The sequence below is a fragment of the Trematomus bernacchii genome, unplaced genomic scaffold (assembly GCF_902827165.1).
Source record: "Trematomus bernacchii unplaced genomic scaffold, fTreBer1.1, whole genome shotgun sequence".
NCBI lineage: Eukaryota > Metazoa > Chordata > Actinopteri > Perciformes > Nototheniidae > Trematomus > Trematomus bernacchii.
Genome location: NW_022987705.1, coordinates 4,689,210 through 4,709,793, shown reverse-complemented (window position 1 = coordinate 4,709,793; position 20,584 = coordinate 4,689,210). Strand labels below are relative to the sequence as shown.

General features: G+C 38.8%; 1 protein-coding gene across 2 annotated transcripts; it reads left to right on the top strand.

The window, feature by feature from the left end:
* The first annotated feature begins 2,933 nt into the window (after positions 1-2,933).
* Positions 2,934-8,797, top strand: LOC117490747 (zinc-binding protein A33-like). 2 transcript variants are annotated; one of them, XM_034140558.1, is made up of 2 exons: positions 2,934-3,175; positions 6,285-8,797. In XM_034140558.1, the coding sequence occupies exon 2, from the start codon at positions 6,565-6,567 to the stop codon at positions 7,840-7,842; it is 1,278 nt and encodes a 425-aa protein (XP_033996449.1). In that variant the 5' UTR covers positions 2,934-3,175; positions 6,285-6,564; the 3' UTR covers positions 7,843-8,797. The 2 variants fall into 2 exon arrangements, with proteins under 2 accessions (XP_033996449.1, XP_033996448.1); XM_034140557.1 differs by having other exon boundaries at positions 2,936-3,183.
* Positions 8,798-20,584: the final 11,787 nt, after the last annotated feature.

The following is a 20,584-nucleotide window of genomic DNA, read 5'->3' as shown; positions in this document are numbered from 1 at the left end:
CTAGAGTTAGAGAAAAACTCAGCTGCTACAAACATACATACAGGGCAACATAAGTGTCTGTATGAGTGCAGCTTTTCTTTCCTCACACCAAACACTTTACAACACAAACATTTACAGTTAAAATACAAATCAGAATCAGCTCCTGCACGATCTCTTGAAGCACCGCCTCCAGGAAGTAGTCTCTGTTTAATGAGCCAATAGGCTTTCCCCTCTCATCCTGAACAGGTCACCCTCCTGGTCAAACATCAGAGGAAGGCTGAAGATGGGAACTCCCTGGTAGATGGCCTCTGGAAGTGTGTTGTTGACCTGCTGATGTGACCACTCAAGCTCTGCTATCTCCTCAGTGTAAAATAATTGTTGATCTAATTCCTTTATTTATCTCTATAAACATACATATATATTCAAACATTAGGGTCTATACATGTTCTGATCTTAATCTCTTCATGTTAGGACACATTGAAGTACGCCTTGTTTACATATCTCTCCCTATGTCAGATTTTTCTCTCCAAAATATAGTCACATGACATAGACATGAAGAAGTGTGGGCCCACAGCTGATAGGAGTTAAGACTGGCCCAGTGTCCTCTGCCATGACGGGGAGATAGAAAGTCTTCAGGTTCAAATAAGAGACAGTGATCATACGGCTGTCTTGCATCTTTAGATAAAGAAGTGTATTGCTTGCTCTGTTTCCATTTGGAAAGAGAGAGGCAGTGTTTCAGCATTGATGGTGGAATATAACGTAAATGTTCATCCCCTCTTCTCCTTGTGAAAGATCCAACAATCTTTCAGGATCAGACATCCCGTCGGTTACCTGCAAGTTTCTTTGATTCTTATTACAATGCTCATTAAGATATTCCTTTACATTGAGGAGAAGCCCCCACTATGACCCCAAGCTCTCAGTAATAATACATCTATTCTCCATAAAGTCCTGCAGATGTTGAGGGTTTTCATTTGTAAACAATGTTGGGCATGGTGGGACGAGGGGACCTCAAAGAAAAGTCCGTTCTCATCAATCAAATATCTGCTGCCTGAAGGAACTCTTCACAGTGGACGCTAGGACCAAAGTGACGGTGGGCAAATGGTGTAGTGAGGCTCTCTTATATTCATCTCATTAATAAGTAATATCTAGAGGTGGAAAAATTACTCAGATCTTGTACTGAAGTAAAAGTAGAAATACCAGAGTGTAGGAATACTCTGTTACAAGTAGCCTACAAATCCTGCATTCAAAATGTGACTCAAGTAAAAGTACAAAAGTATTAACATAAAAATATACTTAAAGTGGTAAAAGTACTCATTATGCAGATCAGCCCATTTCAGAGTAATATATATTATATGTTTTGATTATAATTATTGATACACAAATATGTTTATCATTGCAGTGGAACTCATTTTTATTATTTTATTTACTTCAGGGTAGTTTGTGAATTTAGTCCAGGTCCAAACCTCTGAATTGTAAAAGTACAAAGTAGAATAAAATGAAGATAGACACGTAAAGTACACAAGCCTCAGAATTGTACAAAAGTACAGTACTTGAGTAATTGTACTTAGTTAATTTACTGCACTGGTAATATCAATGCAAAATCAAAATGTCACCTTAACTCATGTCATTAGTCGTTGCATTGTCCGGTAAAGGAACATATGAGATGGTGATGGGGAACTGCAATGTCCAACTCCTCTCCATCTTTGAAATATGAAATTGAAGTGTACGCTCTGATGCAGCTGCAGCATTCTTGTTGTGAAATAATTCATGTTGTTTGCATCATTTGTAACACGTGGAGGGTGATTGTAGTGATGGGACTCTGCGTTGATGTAGCAGCTGGTTTAGGTCTGGATCTCTGGGATGTTGTGACCTCTGAGTGGAGCTGCTGGGTGAAGATCTTCATGTTGACCCAGTGGTTTGACCCAGGAGAGCGGAGCAGCCGGTGTCAGCGGTCTCACCTGGATCCTCCTGAGGTGAAGCTGGAACCATAAAACAAGGAGGAGGTTCAGTGGAGACAGGTTTCATCAGGAAGGTTTCATGTTTCCTGTTGATGTTCTGCTGCTGATGCAAAATAGTTCACTGTTAAAGTAGTTCAATGTGAGAGGAGATTAAAGATGGATGGACCTGTTGGTCTGTTTAAGCTGCTCTTCATGAATCATCCACCAGAGGGCAGAGTGTTAGACTGACTGCTAGTTTCCTCTTTCGCTTTAAATAACTGGATAAGGTCACATCAGGTGAGGTGAGTTGGTGTCAGGGTGAAAAGTTTCCCCATGTTTGTTCCTAATGTTAAATATATTAGTTATTTACAGATATCATGTCACCCAGGACTAAAGCACACACGATTATACATCTATTTTTTTTTTAAAGGATATTTTAGATCATAATAAATGGCTGATCTTTATAATAACCAATAATTATGTAAATTGTAATCCCTGTAATGATACTGTATGATGTCCTTTTTGTTGTTCTGTTTATGTTTTTAATGTTTCATGTGGAACCTACTTGAGCAGGTCTCCCTTGAAAAAGAGATCAATGATCTCAATGGGACACAACCTGGATAAATAAAGGTTTGAAATGAAATGAAATAACTTGACCATTTTTGTATTTCTTGATATCTTTAATAATGACTTATTAATAATGTATTTTTTAACCATGTCAGTAGATTGTATTTGAAAGGAACATGAAGATGTCAGGCAGGATAAGTTTAAGGAAACTAATGTGACAGTGGCTGAAAGAAAATGATGTAAAACTAGTTTGACTGATCAGCCTATTGATATGTTCCACTCTCCTTCAACTAAAATACAACAACCATTTCCTTGTTGGTTGGATTTTATGAGCAATTTCATTTTGACAATATAAAACAACAAGAAAGATCAGCTTTACAAAAAATAAATATATGTAACCCCTTGTGCTTCTCTTCACACAGATACCTGGACCAAGTCCTCGTCCTGAACTGAATACCAAATACATTTCCCTCTGAAAGACATCCTGACCCCATCTGCTGGTGAATAAATGACACAACTGCATTCCTGCTGCTGATCAATCATCCTGTGACAGAGGTGAGAGAAAACCAGAGACTGTTTAAAGGAGGAAACCAAAGAAGATTCAGAGATTGATGAAGATGCCATCAGAGGAGGTGAGATCTCTGCTGGGAAACACACACTTGGAGTGAATAAAGAAGAGAAGTGGAGAGACTGTGAGTTGGTGAGTCCTGCAAATAACTTTTTTTTTTAACTACATCAACAGATTTTAATTGAAATAAACAATATTATTTCATGCAGGATAGAGGTTAATCAAGTACTGTAAAGTTAATTACTTTAAATGAGACACACTTGTTTCCTCCAGTAATCTGTTTTGAAAGGAATCCACTCCCATATGTTCATGGACTTCAACAACTCTTGTATTTCCTCTGCAGAGATACATCAGTAAATCATCAGTGTGTGCTTCTGTACATGTTGAATACATGCAGTCTGTATCTCTTTACACGTTGTAGTTATGAAGTTGAATGAAGCGTCTGGATTCAGAGATGATCATTCATGTTGTACAGTGGAAAGCTGTTGGAAAGCAGATAAACAGGCTGTGCAGAGCTGGAAGATTTATGATGTATATGTTGAGTGAGTGACAGGCCGTACACTGACTGTTGTGCAGTGTGTCGATCATGGACAAAGTTCACACACTGGTTTAGAGGTATTTGATCTGAGTATTTTATTGGAGGTCCTCATCACGTTGAAGGTTTATGGAAAGTGTTCCTGTCTAACAACTTCTCTGCATGTCTGAACTCTCTCTCTCTGTGTGCTGGCTCTGTGTCTAATATTGTGTAACTTTGTTTTGTGTGCACTCAAGTTACTGCTACAATAATCTTACATAAACAAAGGGATGTAATGTTTTTTTCAGGAGAGATGTTATTTCTTTTTGAGGCTGAAAACAAAAACTAAGATAATGAGAAATCTGTATTTTAAATATATTTAACTTTCATATCCTGAAAATCCTGTTCTTTAAAAACCCTTCACTCTCCTATTTATACATTCTAAATATATGTAAGACATTATCTGAAAATGTATTGTTTCAAAAACAAAAGATAATTATTTATTTTGCAGGTGTTTGTCTCTAAAAAGGAAATCCAAAAAGTGTTGAAATGAATATATATATATGTGGTATAATAATAATAATAATAATAATAATAATAATAATAATAATAGCTTGGATTTATATAGCGCCTTTCATGAGACCCAAGGTTGCTTTACAAAGAAGAACAGGAGTAGAAACAAACATAACAAAACAAAAGTCAGACAGACAAAACAACAAATAGATTAGGGGCCAAAGGCCTTAGCAAACAGATGGGACTTGAGGGCCCTTTTGAAGGCGTCAAGCGTGGGGATGTTGCGGATCTCCGCAGGGAGAGCGTTCCAGAGGGGGGGGGAGCTGCCACACTGAAGGCTCTGTCCCCGAAGGTTCGCAGGTTGGTGCGGGGGGGGGCGGTGGTAAGCAGACCAGAGTCTGAAGACCGCAGGTTCCGGGGTGGGGCATGTGGGCGGAGGATGTCCGATAAGTACTGGGGGGTATGGGCATGGAGGGACTTGTGAGGTGAGGACTTGGTAGGATATGCGGGACTTGACCGGCAGCCAGTGGAGGTGGATGAGGGTGCAGTGATGTGCTGCCAGGGCTTTGTATGTGTGAGTACCGTGGCAGCACAGTTCTGAACATACTGGAGCCTGTCCAGGGTTTTGTTGGGGACCCCAAACAGGACACCATTGCAGTAGTCCAAGCGGGAGGTGACAAAAGCATGATATATGATGATCCTTAATACCAATGAAAGGGTGAAGATATGATCAAATGAATTAATGAGAGTGAAAAAGTGTCAGGAAGAAAAACAAATACACTTGAGTTGATAGAACTGATGTAGATATTAGGATTATACATTTAGAGAGTGTTTATCTTTACTCCAACTGGATGATATGAACACAGTGAGACAGACGTGTTGGCAGAACATGTTTCCTGTTAGTGACTGAAAAATAAAACCATGCAGGGCCGAATTCACCATATACATTGGGGGGGACACATCCCCCCCAATATTCAGATACGCTCAAAATGTCCCCCCCAATATATAGCCTAACTAAAATTGCTATTTTCTGACTTTTTTATTTTGGCTATTTGTATACTTGAAAATCTTTATTTTCTGTTATTGTGAACTTCACCAAAATGATATATTCTTTTCATATGTAAATTGGTTCCGCCTTTGTTTGTTTATGCATATCTTTATTTTGTACCCGGGGGGTGTATTTCGCTGTCGCACGTCTGAGTCCAGCTTCAGTTAGCTTGATGCTCCAAGCACGTCAGTCATGTTTTAATTTGCCCTCCATCAGTTCTGGTATCTTTTTCTAGTTAGCTCTAAAGTAATCTATATTATTTTATTTCCTAATGGTAATGTTAATGAACCCTCCGGTTTAGCTTCTTTGTGTAAATAACTTGTATTTCTGATGTTAAAACCGAACTTTTCAGGAATAGTAGCTAGGGGAGTGATTTGTAAAATATGCATGAAGAAAAAGTAAATCTGTTTACAGTTCTGTTTCATATAGGTGTTGAGAGATGTATCCATAGATTTAGTCCCTAATGTTGCTCTCGAAGTGCACCAGATTGATACATTTAACTTCAACATTTAAAAAAAAATCGTCGCAGGAAATTAGTATTCAAATTTTGATTGAATTTCTGGTCCCCCCCAATGTTGACTCCATGGTTACGGCCTTGAAACCATGTGAAACTGGTTTAGTGTCGCTCAGCCTGTTGAAATGTTGAGTCCTCACTGGAGGACAAAGGCACAATCCTCTCCTTTTCTGTGGCATTTTATGAGCTTTTTAATACTTGACTAAGTGGATAAAGCATAAAGGAGTAGTTTGTTTATTGAGCTTCATAGACTAAGTCTGACTCCTGCATCGGCCGGAGTTTGAAACCTGACAAAAAAAGTCCGTCTGCTGCAAGTCGCCCCTTCTTCCCTTCTTTCATTAATAAATGCAAAAAGCAGAAATAAATAATCTTTAACATATGCTTTATTAATTATTTTATATTTTGAGTACGTCCTCCAACGGATAAACAAGTCATACAGATGTCAGACAGGATAAAAGTACAAGGAAATACATTTTAGAGTGGCTGAAAACAGTCAGCCAGTTGAAATGTTATACCCTCCATTGACTTAAATACAACAACCATTTTCTTGTTTGTTGCATTTGATCAACTTTTATTCTTATGTCAATGAAAAATTAAAGATTTCATTAAAATGTTTGAAACCTTTTGTGTTTCTCTTCACACAGATACCTGTTCAACTTCATCGTCCCAACCTGAATACCAAAGTTCATTTCCCTCTGAAAGACATCCTGACTCCATCTGCTGGTGAATAAATGACATAGCAGCATTTCCTGCTGTTGATCAATCATCCTGTGACAGAGGAGAGAGAAAACCAAAGGTTTAGAGATTGTTGAACAGAGCTGAGACGCCATCAGAGGGTCTGAAATCTTTGCTGGAAAACACACAAGTTTGGAGTATATTAGGGGAGAAGTGGACAGAAAACTTTAGAAATAACTTTAAAATCAAATGGCTGAGAAAACCGCTCTTCTTGAAAGTGACCTGAGCTGCCATGTGTGTTCAGAGACTTTCAGAGACCCTGTGTCTCTGAGCTGCAGCCACAGCTTCTGTTTGAGCTGCCTGCAGAGATTCTGGGAACAAAGTAAGAACAAAAACTGTCCTATTTGTAAAATAAATTTCTCAAAAAATCTTGTGGTGAATTTTACACTGAAGGAGCTGGCTGACTCCTTTGCTGAGAGACAGGAAGCTGGATCTGAACAAGCAGTCAGTGAGCTGAAGGACCTGCTGAAATCTGACTTAGGGTCTCTGCAGGACAAGAGGGACAAATACAAAGGAGTGGAGAAAACATACAAGGAAGTGATTCAAGGTTCCAAGAAGCAGCTGCTGTCCACAGAGAGGAAGATCAGAGCAGAGTTCATCAAGCTCCATCAGTTCCTGAAAGAGGAAGAGGAGTCCAGACTGGCAGCTCTGAAGGAGGAAGAGGAGCAGAAAGGGAAGACTATCCGCAGAGAGATGAAGAGCATTCAGAAGCACATCTCCTCTCTGTCACACAGTATCTCTGCTGTTGAAGAAGAGCTGCAGAAACACAACGGGCCCTTCCTCAGCAGTTACAAAGCCACTCAGAGCAGAGCCAGAGTCCAGAGCTCACTGTCAGACCCACAGCTGCTCTCAGGAGCGCTGATAGATGTGGCCAAACACCTGGGCAACCTGTCCTTCAGAGTCTGGGAGAAGATGAAGGACCAGGTCCACTTCAGTCCTGTCATTCTGGACCCAAACACTGCAAACCGCTGGCTCTCTCTGTCTGATGATCTGACCAGTGTGAGATATGGAGACAAAGATCAGCAGCTTCCTGATAATCCAGAGAGATGCACTAACTATGCTGATGTTCTGGGCTCTGAGGGCTTCAGCTCAGGGAAACACAGCTGGGAGGTGGAGGTGGGAGATCATCCTAGCTGGATTATAGGTTTGACTAAAGACTCAGCTGACAGGAAGGGAAAGATATTTGTCTCACCAAAAGATGGAATCTGGTGTTTAGAACATAGCAGTGGAGAATACACTAATGGTGCTGGTGAGACTGTCGGAGTGAAGAAGAATCTCCAGAGGATCAGAGTCCAGCTGGACTATGACATGGGGGAGGTCTCCTTCTACGACCCTGAAGACATGACTCCCATCTACACTTACAGAGACACTTTCACTGAGAAACTCTTCCCATTTTTCAGTATTGGAGAAGCTGGTGATGCTAAAACTGCTGATATCAAAATGTGTCAAAGTGAGATTCCTCTGTGATGCTCAGGAGTGTTAGTTCAGACTTTATTCTGACTTCACTGTCCGTCTAGATGTCTTTGAAATAATCAGGATAAGAAACAGATAATCATCAGATCATAATTTTAGCCTGTAAGATTTCTAAATGTTCTGAAAATGTGATCATGTTTTATTTACAGCTTTCCCAAAGTCCCAGTGTAAAAAAAACATTGTTTTTAGTTATAGTTAATATGTGGTAATAGTTGTTCATAGGCTGTGTGTCGTGTTCATGTAACTCACTGACATTTTCTTTTTTTATCTTAATCTGAAAATAATTGTTGACATATTGAGTCAAGGAAGAGGAATGTTTACATTTTTGACCCAACATCTTTAAATCAATTAATAGATGTTCTGTTTTCCTTTAATGGATGTCATCAGAATGGTTTTTTTTTGTGGTGAATTCTTGACTTTTAACAAATGTAATCATTTTGTATGTTTTGCTGAAATGGCATGAAACCAACAAAACTAACAAATCAAAGCTGTCAATTCTCCTTTTATCAACATCTAGTCTATAGTCAAACATCATTTGTAAAGCACTATAATTCATCCGTTTAACTTGAATAACTGATATTTTGGGGTCTTTTGATTCATTATTTGTATATATGGGTATGTTGTTTTCCTGCAGGTAGCATCTTTGATTGATTCTTCGTCATGTGACATTCTCCGTACTGTATAGATGGACAATAACATTTATGGTAATTGAAAATGTCAATTTCTTATTAACCTAAAGGGAATAACAGCTTTACAATTAAGTTTAGTATGTGTAATGCTGCTTCTGATCTCTTGTGATTGAATAACCAGCAGTTTTATTCAGATAATGAGGTTTTTTCCAGTTTCTTCACGTACATCTGTCAAATAGCCATGTGACAATTTACAGAGAATATACATGATGTAAGAGAATTGTACAAAAATATAAATAAATAATTTCTTAATGATGTAATCTCTTCTTATTCAATGCATTGCATCCCTCCATGAATCTCTTTTACCCTTTACATTAATGGACAGCCAAACTCATTAAATCTGTTTCCTTGTGTGAAGTCATGTGACGGATGAACCTGCTGTAAACAAAGAAGCTCCCACCCTGATGAAGGAGAGTCAGCAGAAAACATGTGAGGGGTAAAGCATTGCATACTGGAGCTGTGCTACGTGTTTCATTTGATGGAGCTGTTTTGATTCTCTCTTAGAAACAGTCAGGAGTCACATTTACCTTTCTCCAACTCCACTGCAGCATTATAATATATACAAAGTAGATTCAAAACAAAAAAGAGGAATGCATGACATACTTTCCTGCAAAACACATATATATTCACTTTGATACTTTGTCTTGAGTTAGTTAAAACCCAGCTGATCCAGTTGTTGATCAGCTGTGTGATTTAAAGCTGTAATAAACCAGCCTCATTGAAGGGGGCATCACTGAGGGGTTATACACACAGACACATGACTGTCTCAATGATTTGCTCTGGAGGAGAGTTTTCACTAAGGATGTACTACTTTCACTATTACATGTATTGGTTGTGTAACCTACTGAGTGCAGTTTTAAGAACATGTACAAATGTGCAACATGTGAACCACATCATAATATGTGATTGCATGGTCACGTTTCACTTCCCGTAAACACCACAAGATGAAGACAAAGTCAAGATGTGTTTAACTGCTGGATCATTTTGAACATTGAACATGTCATTTATTTCACTTATGGATAACATTGTTTCATGCACAGGTTGATCAATAGCTATTTTTCTTTTAATACATATCCTTCACAAAAACGCCATCCTGTTTGACAGACAGTATGTCCAGGGAATCTAAGAAATGAATCTCTGCTGTGGCTCTCGTTGTGGCTTCATCAGGCACCAAGTGGTCAAATCATCTCAAACACATTCTTCAGATTGCATTATATCTTAGACATGAGTCTTTCAGCTCTTCACAGTCCAACTGTTGTTTTGAGCTGCTCTACTATCATGAAACCTGGTTGAACAAGTTATTAAAAAAGAATCAAGAAAAATACTTTATGCAACAATCTTTTCATTTTCTGTTATCTCATTCCTTCCTGTCAACTAGAGTTAGAGAAAAACTCAGCTGCTACAAACATACATACAGGGCAACATAAGTGTCTGTATGAGTGCAGCTTTTCTTTCCTCACACCAAACACTTTACAACACAAACATTTACTGTTAAAATACAAATCAGAATCAGCTCCTGCACGATCTCTTGAAGCACCGCCTCCAGGAAGTAGTCTCTGTTTAATGAGCCAATAGGCTTTCCCCTCTCATCCTGAACAGGTCACCCTCCTGGTCAAACATCAGAGGAAGGCTGAAGATGGGAACTCCCTGGTAGATGGCCTCTGGAAGTGTGTTGGTGACCTTCTGATGTGACCACTCAAGCTCTGCTGTCTCCTCAGTGTAAAATAATTGTTGATCTAATTCCTTTATTTATCACTATAAACATACAAATATATTCAAACATTAGGGTCTATACATGTTCTGATCTTAATCTCTTCATGTTAGGACACATTGAAGTATGTGTCCTTCACATCTCTCCCTATGTCAGATCTTTCTCTCCAAAATATAGTCACATGACATAGACATGAAGAAGTGTGGGCCCACAGCTGATAGGAGTTAAGACTGGCCCAGTGTCCTCTGCCATGACGGGGAGATAGAAAGTCTTCAGGTTAAAATAAGAGACAGTGATCATACGGCTGTCTTGCATCTTTAGATAAAGAAGTGTATTGCTTGCCCTGTTTCCATTTGGAAAGAGAGAGGCAGTGTTTCAGCATTGATGGTGGAATATAACGTAAATGTTCATCCCCTCTTCTCCTTGTGAAAGATCCAACAATCTTTCAGGGTCAAACATCCCGTTGGTTACCTGCAAGTGTCTTTGATTCTTATTATAATGCTCATTAAGATATTCCTTTACATCGAGGAGAAGCCCCCACTGACCCCAAGCTCTCAGTAATAATACATCTATTCTCCATAAAGTCCTGAAGGTGTTGAGGGTTTTCATTTGTAAACAATGTTGGGCATGGTGGGACGAGGGGACCTCAAAGAAAAGTCCGTTCTCATCAACCAAATATCTGCTGCCTGAAGGAACTCTTCACAGTGGACGCTAGGACCAAAGTGACGGTGGGCAAATGGTGTAGTGAGGCTCTCTTAGATTCATCTCATTAATAAGTAATATCCAGAGGTGGAAAAAGTACTCTTGTACTAGAGTAAAAGTAGAAGTACCAGAGTGTAGGAATACTCTGTTACAAGTACAAATCCTGCATTCAAAATGTTACTCAAGTAAAAGTACAAAAGTATTAACATAAAAATATACTTAAAGTGGTAAAAGTACTCATTATGCAGATCAGCCCATTTCAGAGTAATATATATTATATGTTCTGATTATAATTATTGATACACAAATATGTTTATCATTGCAGTGGAACTCATTTTTATTATTTTATTTACTTCAGGGTAGTTTGTGAATTGAGTCCAGGTCTAAACAAAAGACTGTTGGAGTCGGGAGGCCTGATAATTTATTCCGGCAAATTACTCAGACCTACTAATTGACCTAACAGAAGCTATTGAGTCCGTGTAAGTTTACTGCTTGGCTCAGATCCACCAAGATCAGCAAGGTCTCACCTCTATTAACTCCTGAAGAACCAGGTTCAATTAACTGCTGTTTCAATTCAGACGACACGCTAAATCTGTTGAAGCGATCCCGAAGGATTTTGGTATCAGTAATGAGGTGTGGCCCTACCTATTGTAAGTGCGTGGCAGTGTGCAATCTTACCTTTCAAGCAGGAGAGGAGAGCGCAGATTTCTTTTAAATTGTCCCAATCCAAATGGTGGGATCAGTTTATTTGAAGAAAAATTGGTCCATACTTGTACAGGGTTTTACCTTCTCTCGTTACAATATGACAATCATACAACACATATCATGCTGTGGTCATTTTCTAATATGACACCTTAATTCACAGTTTTGACATTAAAGTCTTCCGACATAATCCAGAGGAATCTCCTCATAAATCGCCGGTGCTACGCATTCACACCTAGTCCGACAACATTCAGAGGCAGTTCCTCATAAATGGTCAGCGGGATCTAACAGTTCAACATTTCATCCAACAATTCACTCAGCATACAACAAATCAATTCGAAAAACCTTACCAAGTTTGAGAGAATTTACGCAGGAAAAAACCCAGCTCTGAAGCTTTCCTCCCTTTTAGTTAGTGCTTTTATACTGCACAAAAAGACAGAAAAAACCCAAAGACACACTCTTCCTCTGGTGTGCAGGACTGGATATGTCTAACATATCCTTTTATGGTATGGCATAACACATTTTCTGGGGCCTCAGTATTCTTTCAACAAGTCAGGGGCCCCTCCCTGTGCACAGCCAGCTGTGAGTGAAGACAAATGTCTCCCCTCTGCTAAACACTGACACCCATAAACTATAGTAGGCCTTAAACTCAACTTAACAAACCACTTGTGTTTTGTATATACTGTGATTATAGAACAACATGAAATATAATGCATTTTCATTGTGGGTTATACAAGAATATATTTGATTATATTTGATTAGAATTAACTTTCGTTTTAATTACTCAACCTAATATGGAGACCTCAACAAGACTTATTTAAGTGTTGATTGTGTTTGATATCATTTATCCAGATCTGCAAAGTAACTTAAGGTGTTAAATAAATGTAGTGGAGAAAAAGTACAATATTTACCTCTGAATTGTAAAAGTACAAAGTAGAATCAAATGGAGATAGACACGTAAAGTACACAAACCTCAGAATTGTACAAAAGTACAGTACTTGAGTAATTGTACTTAGTTACTTTACTGCACTGGTAATAATGCAAAATCAAAATGTCACCTTAACTCATGTCATTAGTCGTTGCATTGTCTGGTAAAGGAACATATGAGATGGTGGGGAACTGCGATGTCCATCTTTGAAATATGAAGTTGAAGTGTACGCTCTGACGCAGCTGCAGCATTCTTGTTGTGAAATAATTCATGTTGTTTGCATCATTTGTAACACGTGGAGGGTGATCTCATTAGCTACAGGCATTTTTTAAGCTTGTAAAGCTTTCACTCGCCACTCTGCTGTTCCACAGCGCCGCTTCCCCTCCCTCTGCTGAAATTATGAATGTAAGGCGTATAGTAATCATAGATAACACGGCAGGGTCCGTTACAGTTTGTTTTTATCTGATTTCAAATAAACAAAGTCTTGGCTTTCAGAATATTAAACTTGTTTTGGCAAATTCAGATGATAAATACAACTTTGAAGCTTGTAACGGCATAATTAAAAGCAACGGAGTAACTTTACGTCACTGCAGGCATAACAGCCGGTGTTTCTCGTGAGTGTTTTCCCCGGGAAACAAACACAATACACACAAACGCAAAAATACGCAAACACACACGTATACACACACACACTCGCGGACTTCCCCTATCTTCCCTTCGTACTATTTTGATCATTTGCTCCGCTAATAATCAATCAGATCGATCCAGAGAAGAGGAAACTTTAAAGGCCTTTTTCTCAAAATGATGACTCTGTAACAGTCATTATATAATGTGACATATTTTGCTTAATATTTGGAGTAGCCTACAACAACAATCCTGATATCATTAGAAAGTTATGAATCTCCTCTTTCCAACAGTGTATACAACTCAAAATGTGTCTTCGGGTCAATGCGACTGATTTCGATGGAGCAGGTCACTTTGCATTAGGTAAAATAAAGCAGGCAGACATAACAGGAAGAATATGTACATTTTAACCCAATCAAATAGGACATTGTCACACCATTCAAATGTATCCATGTAAATTACAACCAATAAAAAAGCTTAGATTTGTTTATTCGTTACGTTGTTTACTTTATTTGTTACGTTGTTCTGTGTGTGTCAGCCGTTAACCTAGATAGAAAATATATACACTTGCAAACACGTCAGAAGAACCAGCGCAGAAGAAAACTATACAGTCAATCTAAACTTAAATGAACAACTGGAAGGTCACATCCCTGACATCCACGTCTCCGGAGCCTGGACCTTCATCAATCATAGAAACAGCGAAGCCAGATGAACCCAAAAGCAACAGCTCTGCGGCCGCAGAGACTGTCAAAACCGCCGCCACCGCCACCGCCGTCGTTGAACCGAAACAGGCTGGTTCCGACTGCATGGAGGTTTGTTGTCGGGACATTGAGACGGGTAAAGCTGCAGCTAACTGACCGCTAGATTATTTGGGTAAGAGAAAGGTAGGCTACTTCAACGCAGAATGGTACAAAAACAGAGAGTGGTTAATTCTTTGCAAAACCACTAAACGGGCCTTCTGTGAAATATGCAGATTTGCTCCTGTCAAACGGCTTGTAACTTTCTCAAAATGTGGAGATGATAGCTTTGTTAATATTGGAGTTAATAACTGGAAAAAGTGCCCAAGCCTCCTGGACAGCCACGAAAAGTCTAATTTCCACAGAGAGTGTATTAAAAAAAAGTGCGCTTTCTTCAGTCAAACACCAGTCAACATACAGCTTGTCAAACAACAGCGTATTGAGCAGGAAAAAAGAAGAGATGGAATGATGGAGCAACTGCGCTGTCTGCAGTTTCTAACCCGACAGGGCCTAGCAATCAGGGGGCATGCGGATAAGGAGAGCAATTTCCAAAAGAACTCGTAGCTGAGAAAAACCCCACTCTGAAAAGCTTCATGCTCACCGGGAAATATGCATCATGAGACAATTAATGAACTTATAAATCTAATGTATCGGGAGTCTCTCACCACTATATTAACTGAAATTTAAAAGCAATGCAAAACATGCAGTTATTGTGCTTCCAGCAAACATCCACTGATAAACTGCGATGTTAACAACCTCATGATAACCTCATATTTTTTTAACTTAGGATCTACCTGTGTTTAGTCTAGAAAAAGGTAAATGTGTGCATTTTATTATAAAGTTGTGTATATTTACAGACTGTTGCAAAAACTAAGAAACGTATAAACATCAGGTTTAAAACTAAAAGAGCTTTACAAAAAAGTAACACAATTAGAGATGTTTGGAGTTTTATTTGAGTTATTAATTTACATTTTTTGTCAAAGAGATGCTGATTTGAAACCGTTGTTACATACAGTTACGGCATTTCCTGTTTCTGCCGGAGAGAGGGGAGTTTGTCCCAAAGCTTGCCGCTGTATCTACTCCCTCCATCTGACAGGAGGGAGCCTCATGTGTCACTCCACGGAGTTCACTCCGTCACGGAGGGGGAGTGTGTAGGGGTAGGGTGTAGGGCGTGGTTTGGGATTGGGCCATACACACGCACTTTTTTGGCCCCCCCACTTCTAAAATGAATCCGGCGCGCCTGACAGTACGCGATCCAGAAATGTGGTTTCAATGTTGTATTGAAGTATTCGATGTTCTCGCGCCCAGGAGAGGAGCTTAGAATGAAGAGACTAATGGAGTCTCCGAAAAGGTTCAAATTGGTTGAGTTTAATTAAGTAACGTGGTTAAAGAACAAGCATGGGTAATGGAGAGACAAAGCCGGTGATGTCTTCAGGGTGGGCTGCAGCGAAGAAAAGAGCACGAGTCGTCGTCTCTCATCTGTTTTTATCCTCGTCTCGTTGTCTCACGCTGTGCAGATAGTGGGACTGCCCTTCTCATCTGTTTTGGTTCGATATCGCGAGAGAACAGATGATTTCGACATTGGTATTCTCTGCCTACTTCCTTAAACCTTTTCTCCTCCTTATCTCTGTGATGACTTTCTATTTAATACCTTATAAACAGCTGTAATACTTAGTTTATAAGTTCTAGCAACACTTACGGCACAGTTCTCATTTATGGTAACTCCCTCTGACGTCATAGCTACTCACGTAATGTGTAAACACTCTATGATCAATTGTACCTTCATTTAATATTCAGCAGTAATAATATCTCAACGTCTATCGATGTAGTGTTAAAGTCCGTACATTTTGGTGTATAACACTCCAAGTCATTTTCACTTTACATTCAGAAAACGTAATATTTAGTCACATGCTAACCGGATAAAGGATTTTCAGAATAAAAGCTTGGCATTGATTTCCTGAGAACTTCCGGGTTTTTCCACAATAAAACAGCTTTAAACTGACGATATATTTTAGACTGAATTATGCTGTTTAACATTGATTTTAATTTCTAACAATCTCTCCTTTCACACCTTTTAAGGTGTGAACACAATACTAAAAGTAATGAGTTCTTCATCTGAACTTTGCATAGTACATATCTCATATCAAAAACATACAATCATAAATGTAATGGTTTAAATAACCATCATCAAAAATACAACAAATACAAAAAATACTTTGGCTGGTCTTCAAACATAAAAGTTTTCCCTTGTGCATAACTTCTAGTTTTAATTATTCAATATAGCAGCAACTTGTGGTATTAGAACATTTCTTACTCCCTCCTTTCACAGAAACCGTTCCCATACCACATTCAGTTGTTAAGGCACTTGTTATACAAAGCATAAAAAACATGCAATTTAAAAATCGCATCACTAATAACAGTATAAAACATAAAAAAAAGAAACTATTTTAGAATAGTGGAAAGAAAAAGAAAAAACACAAAACTTGGTGTAGGAATGGTATAAAGTAAATAAAAAATAAACTATTCTTGGAATAGTGTGCAGTAAATTGAAATGGATTCACTCCATTTCAGTATTGCAGCTGGTTCACTTTTTTACATGTTTTCATCATTTAAAATATCAGCTTAGCTGGACATTCATTGAACAATCTCATCTCTGAACATCCCTATCATTTAACATCATTCAAACAAACTCATCATTTTCATCTATATCTTTATATGGGTTGGGTCGTCTTGTTCTGCTAGCAATTGAAACTGTTCCCTTATGAGAAATGTACCCTCCCCCCTTTCATACTTTTTAAAGTATGAAAATAATATGTTCTCTAGAAAAGGCCGTGGTGATCAATCGGTAAGTTAGGGTGCGGGTACATGGAATGCAACTCCAACATCTAGCACTCCCCTGGGCACCCCTATGCTATCCTTGTACACTGTGGAGCCTAAACTCCCTCCTTTGACTGGTCTCTTAGCCCTACTGGTTTTTGGGGTGTTTCGCCATGTTGATTAACTGCCCCACTGTCATTGGTACTGCATATAAAACATCACTGGCTGTACAAGTGCACAGGTCCCAGTCTAATCCTGTAGCAAGACTGCATACAAGGTTTTAGTTCCATGATACCATCAAACATCTACTCTGGGATACGGCATTTCAGACAGTCATTTCTGGGAGAAGATTTTGGTCAGTTACAACAATTGGAGAATTTCATCACTTATGGTTCCTACTTCATTACCTTTGGGTGGTCTGTTCTAATGCAGTGATAAAGTTCCTTAAATGGTGTGAAAACCGGTGGAATATCAATAACTCATTATACTAATTTATCTTCAATTATAGTCTACTTAAAGAACTATGCTAACCCCTTTAACAGTGTGTGGAACCTTGGGTGTCCGAGCATGTAACAATTACTCCCTCCTTTATCAAGGATTTTAAAAACAGTAGTTATTTCATCAATGGTTTGTAGTTCAATTTAGGAATTTTCACTTATGGCGGATATGTTTCTACTTTAAATAACATCTCTAAATTTCAGGTCATCCCTGATTAAATGGATGACCATCAGGAGGTGGTGGCGCTTGTCTTTTAAACTCATAATTTGGTGCCGTGCGCTCCCTGTGAAGCTACAAGTAAGATTTAAAACAACTGCTGGGTGGGTTGAGTGACCCCTTCTCTCTAAACGATATGGGTTGTCAAAAATATGCATCATTGCAATGAGTGATCCAAGGCCCCGCATGTATTACTCCCAATTATATTGCTTTTTCCAAAATTAAATTTGCAATCGCTCTTTGCCCAGTGTCCTTTAGAACTCTACATCTTGGACAAACAAATGTTATTTCCACCTTAACAGTTCTCCTATGGTAATAACTATGCTACAATGGCGAAAACAATACTTTAGATTGGGATACTATATTTGGCTTGGTATTAGCTCTCCCTTTAACATTGTCCAACAAACACAGATTTGTCTGCTCTTATAGAGTGGTCACTAAAACTATCCCTTTAGCTGGAGATCAATATTGTAACACATTAGATCTCTACCAAATTCACCCATGAATAAAATGTCTTAGGGAATAATTTGTTTACATGATGGAAAGATTGAAAAATATGTTCTACTCTGTACTCCTAAGTCCCAAAACACTCACTGCTTAAAGTGTAAAGTGTGGTGAATATTTCCATCATGTCTACCCCTTTATCTCGCAGTACCCTCAGTGTGTTTTAGGATTAATTCCTCATTTTACTTTAACAGTTTCCTCTTTATTACTATTTTAATTGACCAATTTATTAATTCATGGCTAATAAATCTTTTTGTCTTTACGTATTTATCAAGTCAATTCAAGTTTGTTTGTGAATAAGTGTGTTTATGTATAAACTCACTCACTCCCATTTTCCTTTTCTCCTCCTCTTGTTGTCTCAAGCCACGACCCCCTCACATTCTGTTAGACCATGCCAACTCCTCTGGTTCCGTCTTCTCCTCAGTCCATCAGCTCTTAAATCCTTTCGCTGGTACTCTTTTCAGTGGCCCAACTGCTTTGCATTTCATCTCCTTCTTTACAGTCTCTTCGCTGTTGTATGGAGGGCGTATTCTGCTTTCATGTCCCACACTCTGCTCTTGTGCCAAATCTCGTGGCTCAGCTTGGAACTTCATGTCCTGTGGCGACTGATGAGAGTATGCCTCTTTATGTCAGCATGCTGTTCTGGTTCTGGATGCCTCGGGTGGAGATGGTTCTGGATGCAGTCTTGTCGTTGTTGGTTCAGCTCTGGTTCTCTGTCTGTTCGATGGAGAAGGAGGAGGAGTCTCCTGTAGTGAGGTATTTTGTCTGATAGGGGTCGTAGCAGTCTGACAGGCAGAGAGAGAGAGAGAGTCCAGGTCTCGGGACGTATTACCTATAGAAATTCTAACACACTGAGGTAAAGTAAATCCAACCTTCTCCACTCTATTTTCTAATCATAATATCTGTTTTAGTTGTTAAATGCCATCTAAACACAATTAATTGATACTAATAATTTTAATTTATCCCTAAACATTGCTTTCAGACACTGTAACACATCTACTCCAAATAACTCTTTCAGGAAACCATTTTCTTCTATAAATTGAAATACTTACATGTTTCAAGCACCACATATTTCACACACTATAAAAGGACGTCGAATATTTTAAATCTCACTATTACTTAGAGCAATAATAACTTTTGTGACTGGATACATCTGTGCACAGTCGCCACAATCTGTTGGGGAATTTTGTTCATAGAGTTTGTACATACAGTTGTCCTCGTGGGTTAGTACCCTGTTTCTACTGTGATAACTTTTCAATAATTGTGCTCAGGTCACCAGTCCATAGTCTTAACGGGGGGTGTTTCTGGTACAGACTAAAACATGGATCCAGTGTATTTGGAGATTCCCCTAATTTGTAAAACCCCATCACTTACATATCTCGATCACTTAAACCCATCTCATCATTTGATACAAGAACTGCATATAGGGGGTGAATCATCTTGATTGTAACCTCCTCATCTTTGGGAACGAGTATTTCTAACTCCTCCTCTTGTTGCTCAACTGATCTTTTGGCTCTGGGGATAAGTGAAAGTCTCTGAAACACAGCTGGTGTTTTGTTAGTGATGTGGGCATTTTCTATGAGTGAACTAATGGATCCATGTCTTTCATGATATCGTACTCCCCATCCAACCAGAAAGGTGCCAAGTGTAATGAGCACAATCAACAATGCTATTCTGACTCTTATTCTTAGGGGACCCCACAATTGCTTTGGCTTTGTTCTTGACATTTTATCCATGGTTGTGTCAGTTACAGAATGTAAATGATGAGTACAAAAATAACGTATACGAAAATAGAAACAAAACGTTGGACTCTTTTTCAGGTGAAAAAACAAAATAGGTTTTCACTTTAGTGTACAATGTATAAAAATCTAAAGACAATTCGTCTTTTGAGCTGTTGCTATCTTAATTGTATTTCTATTTATTGTTTTGTTCCAGCTCTGCCAAATCAGTCCTAGCTTCCAATAACTTTTCTGGAAGTTGCCAGTGAAGGGTGACAATGTGTGAGGTGGTGTCAATTTGCTCCTTTTTCTTTACCTTTAAACCGGAGCGCGTGTGAAGTTCTTTACCCTTATCAGCCCACTGTGTTTTGGGAACTTTCACCCTCACCCAATCACCTGGCCGAACAGGAGTCTCTTCTGATGTCTCGTCTGGTATCTGTGCAGTCTTTCCTAGCCTGTGTAGACAAAAACTTGGATAATATTACTCAGAGCTCTGACATATTCATCCACTTCTATTTGTCTAATATCTAAAACTGGACCACTCCCTCCTTGGAGGAGGCCCAAGCTTTGGTATACCTTTTGTTGTTATGAGACCTATTGTTGACAACATGTTATTATTTATCAACTACAACGTTACCGAAATCCATTATCTGACTAATCATGACCTTCCCTCCTTTGAGCATAAAATGCTCAATTAATATCGCAATGATTACTCTATTATGAATAGGACATGGAAAACCCCTTAACGTCGTAGCAAACACATAAATCCTCTTGTTCACCCACAAGGCGTACAAAGATGTTGTGTGATGTATCGTCTTCCAATGGTATAAATGCACATTGACTAAAAATCTGCCATTAGCACGAAAATATAGTTTACTTCTTGTTAGTTC

Excerpts from the sequence above, each read along its gene's own strand:
- LOC117490747 (XM_034140558.1), top strand. The coding sequence starts at position 6,565 with ATGGCTGAGAAAACCGCTCTTCTTGAAAGTGACCTGAGCTGCCATGTG.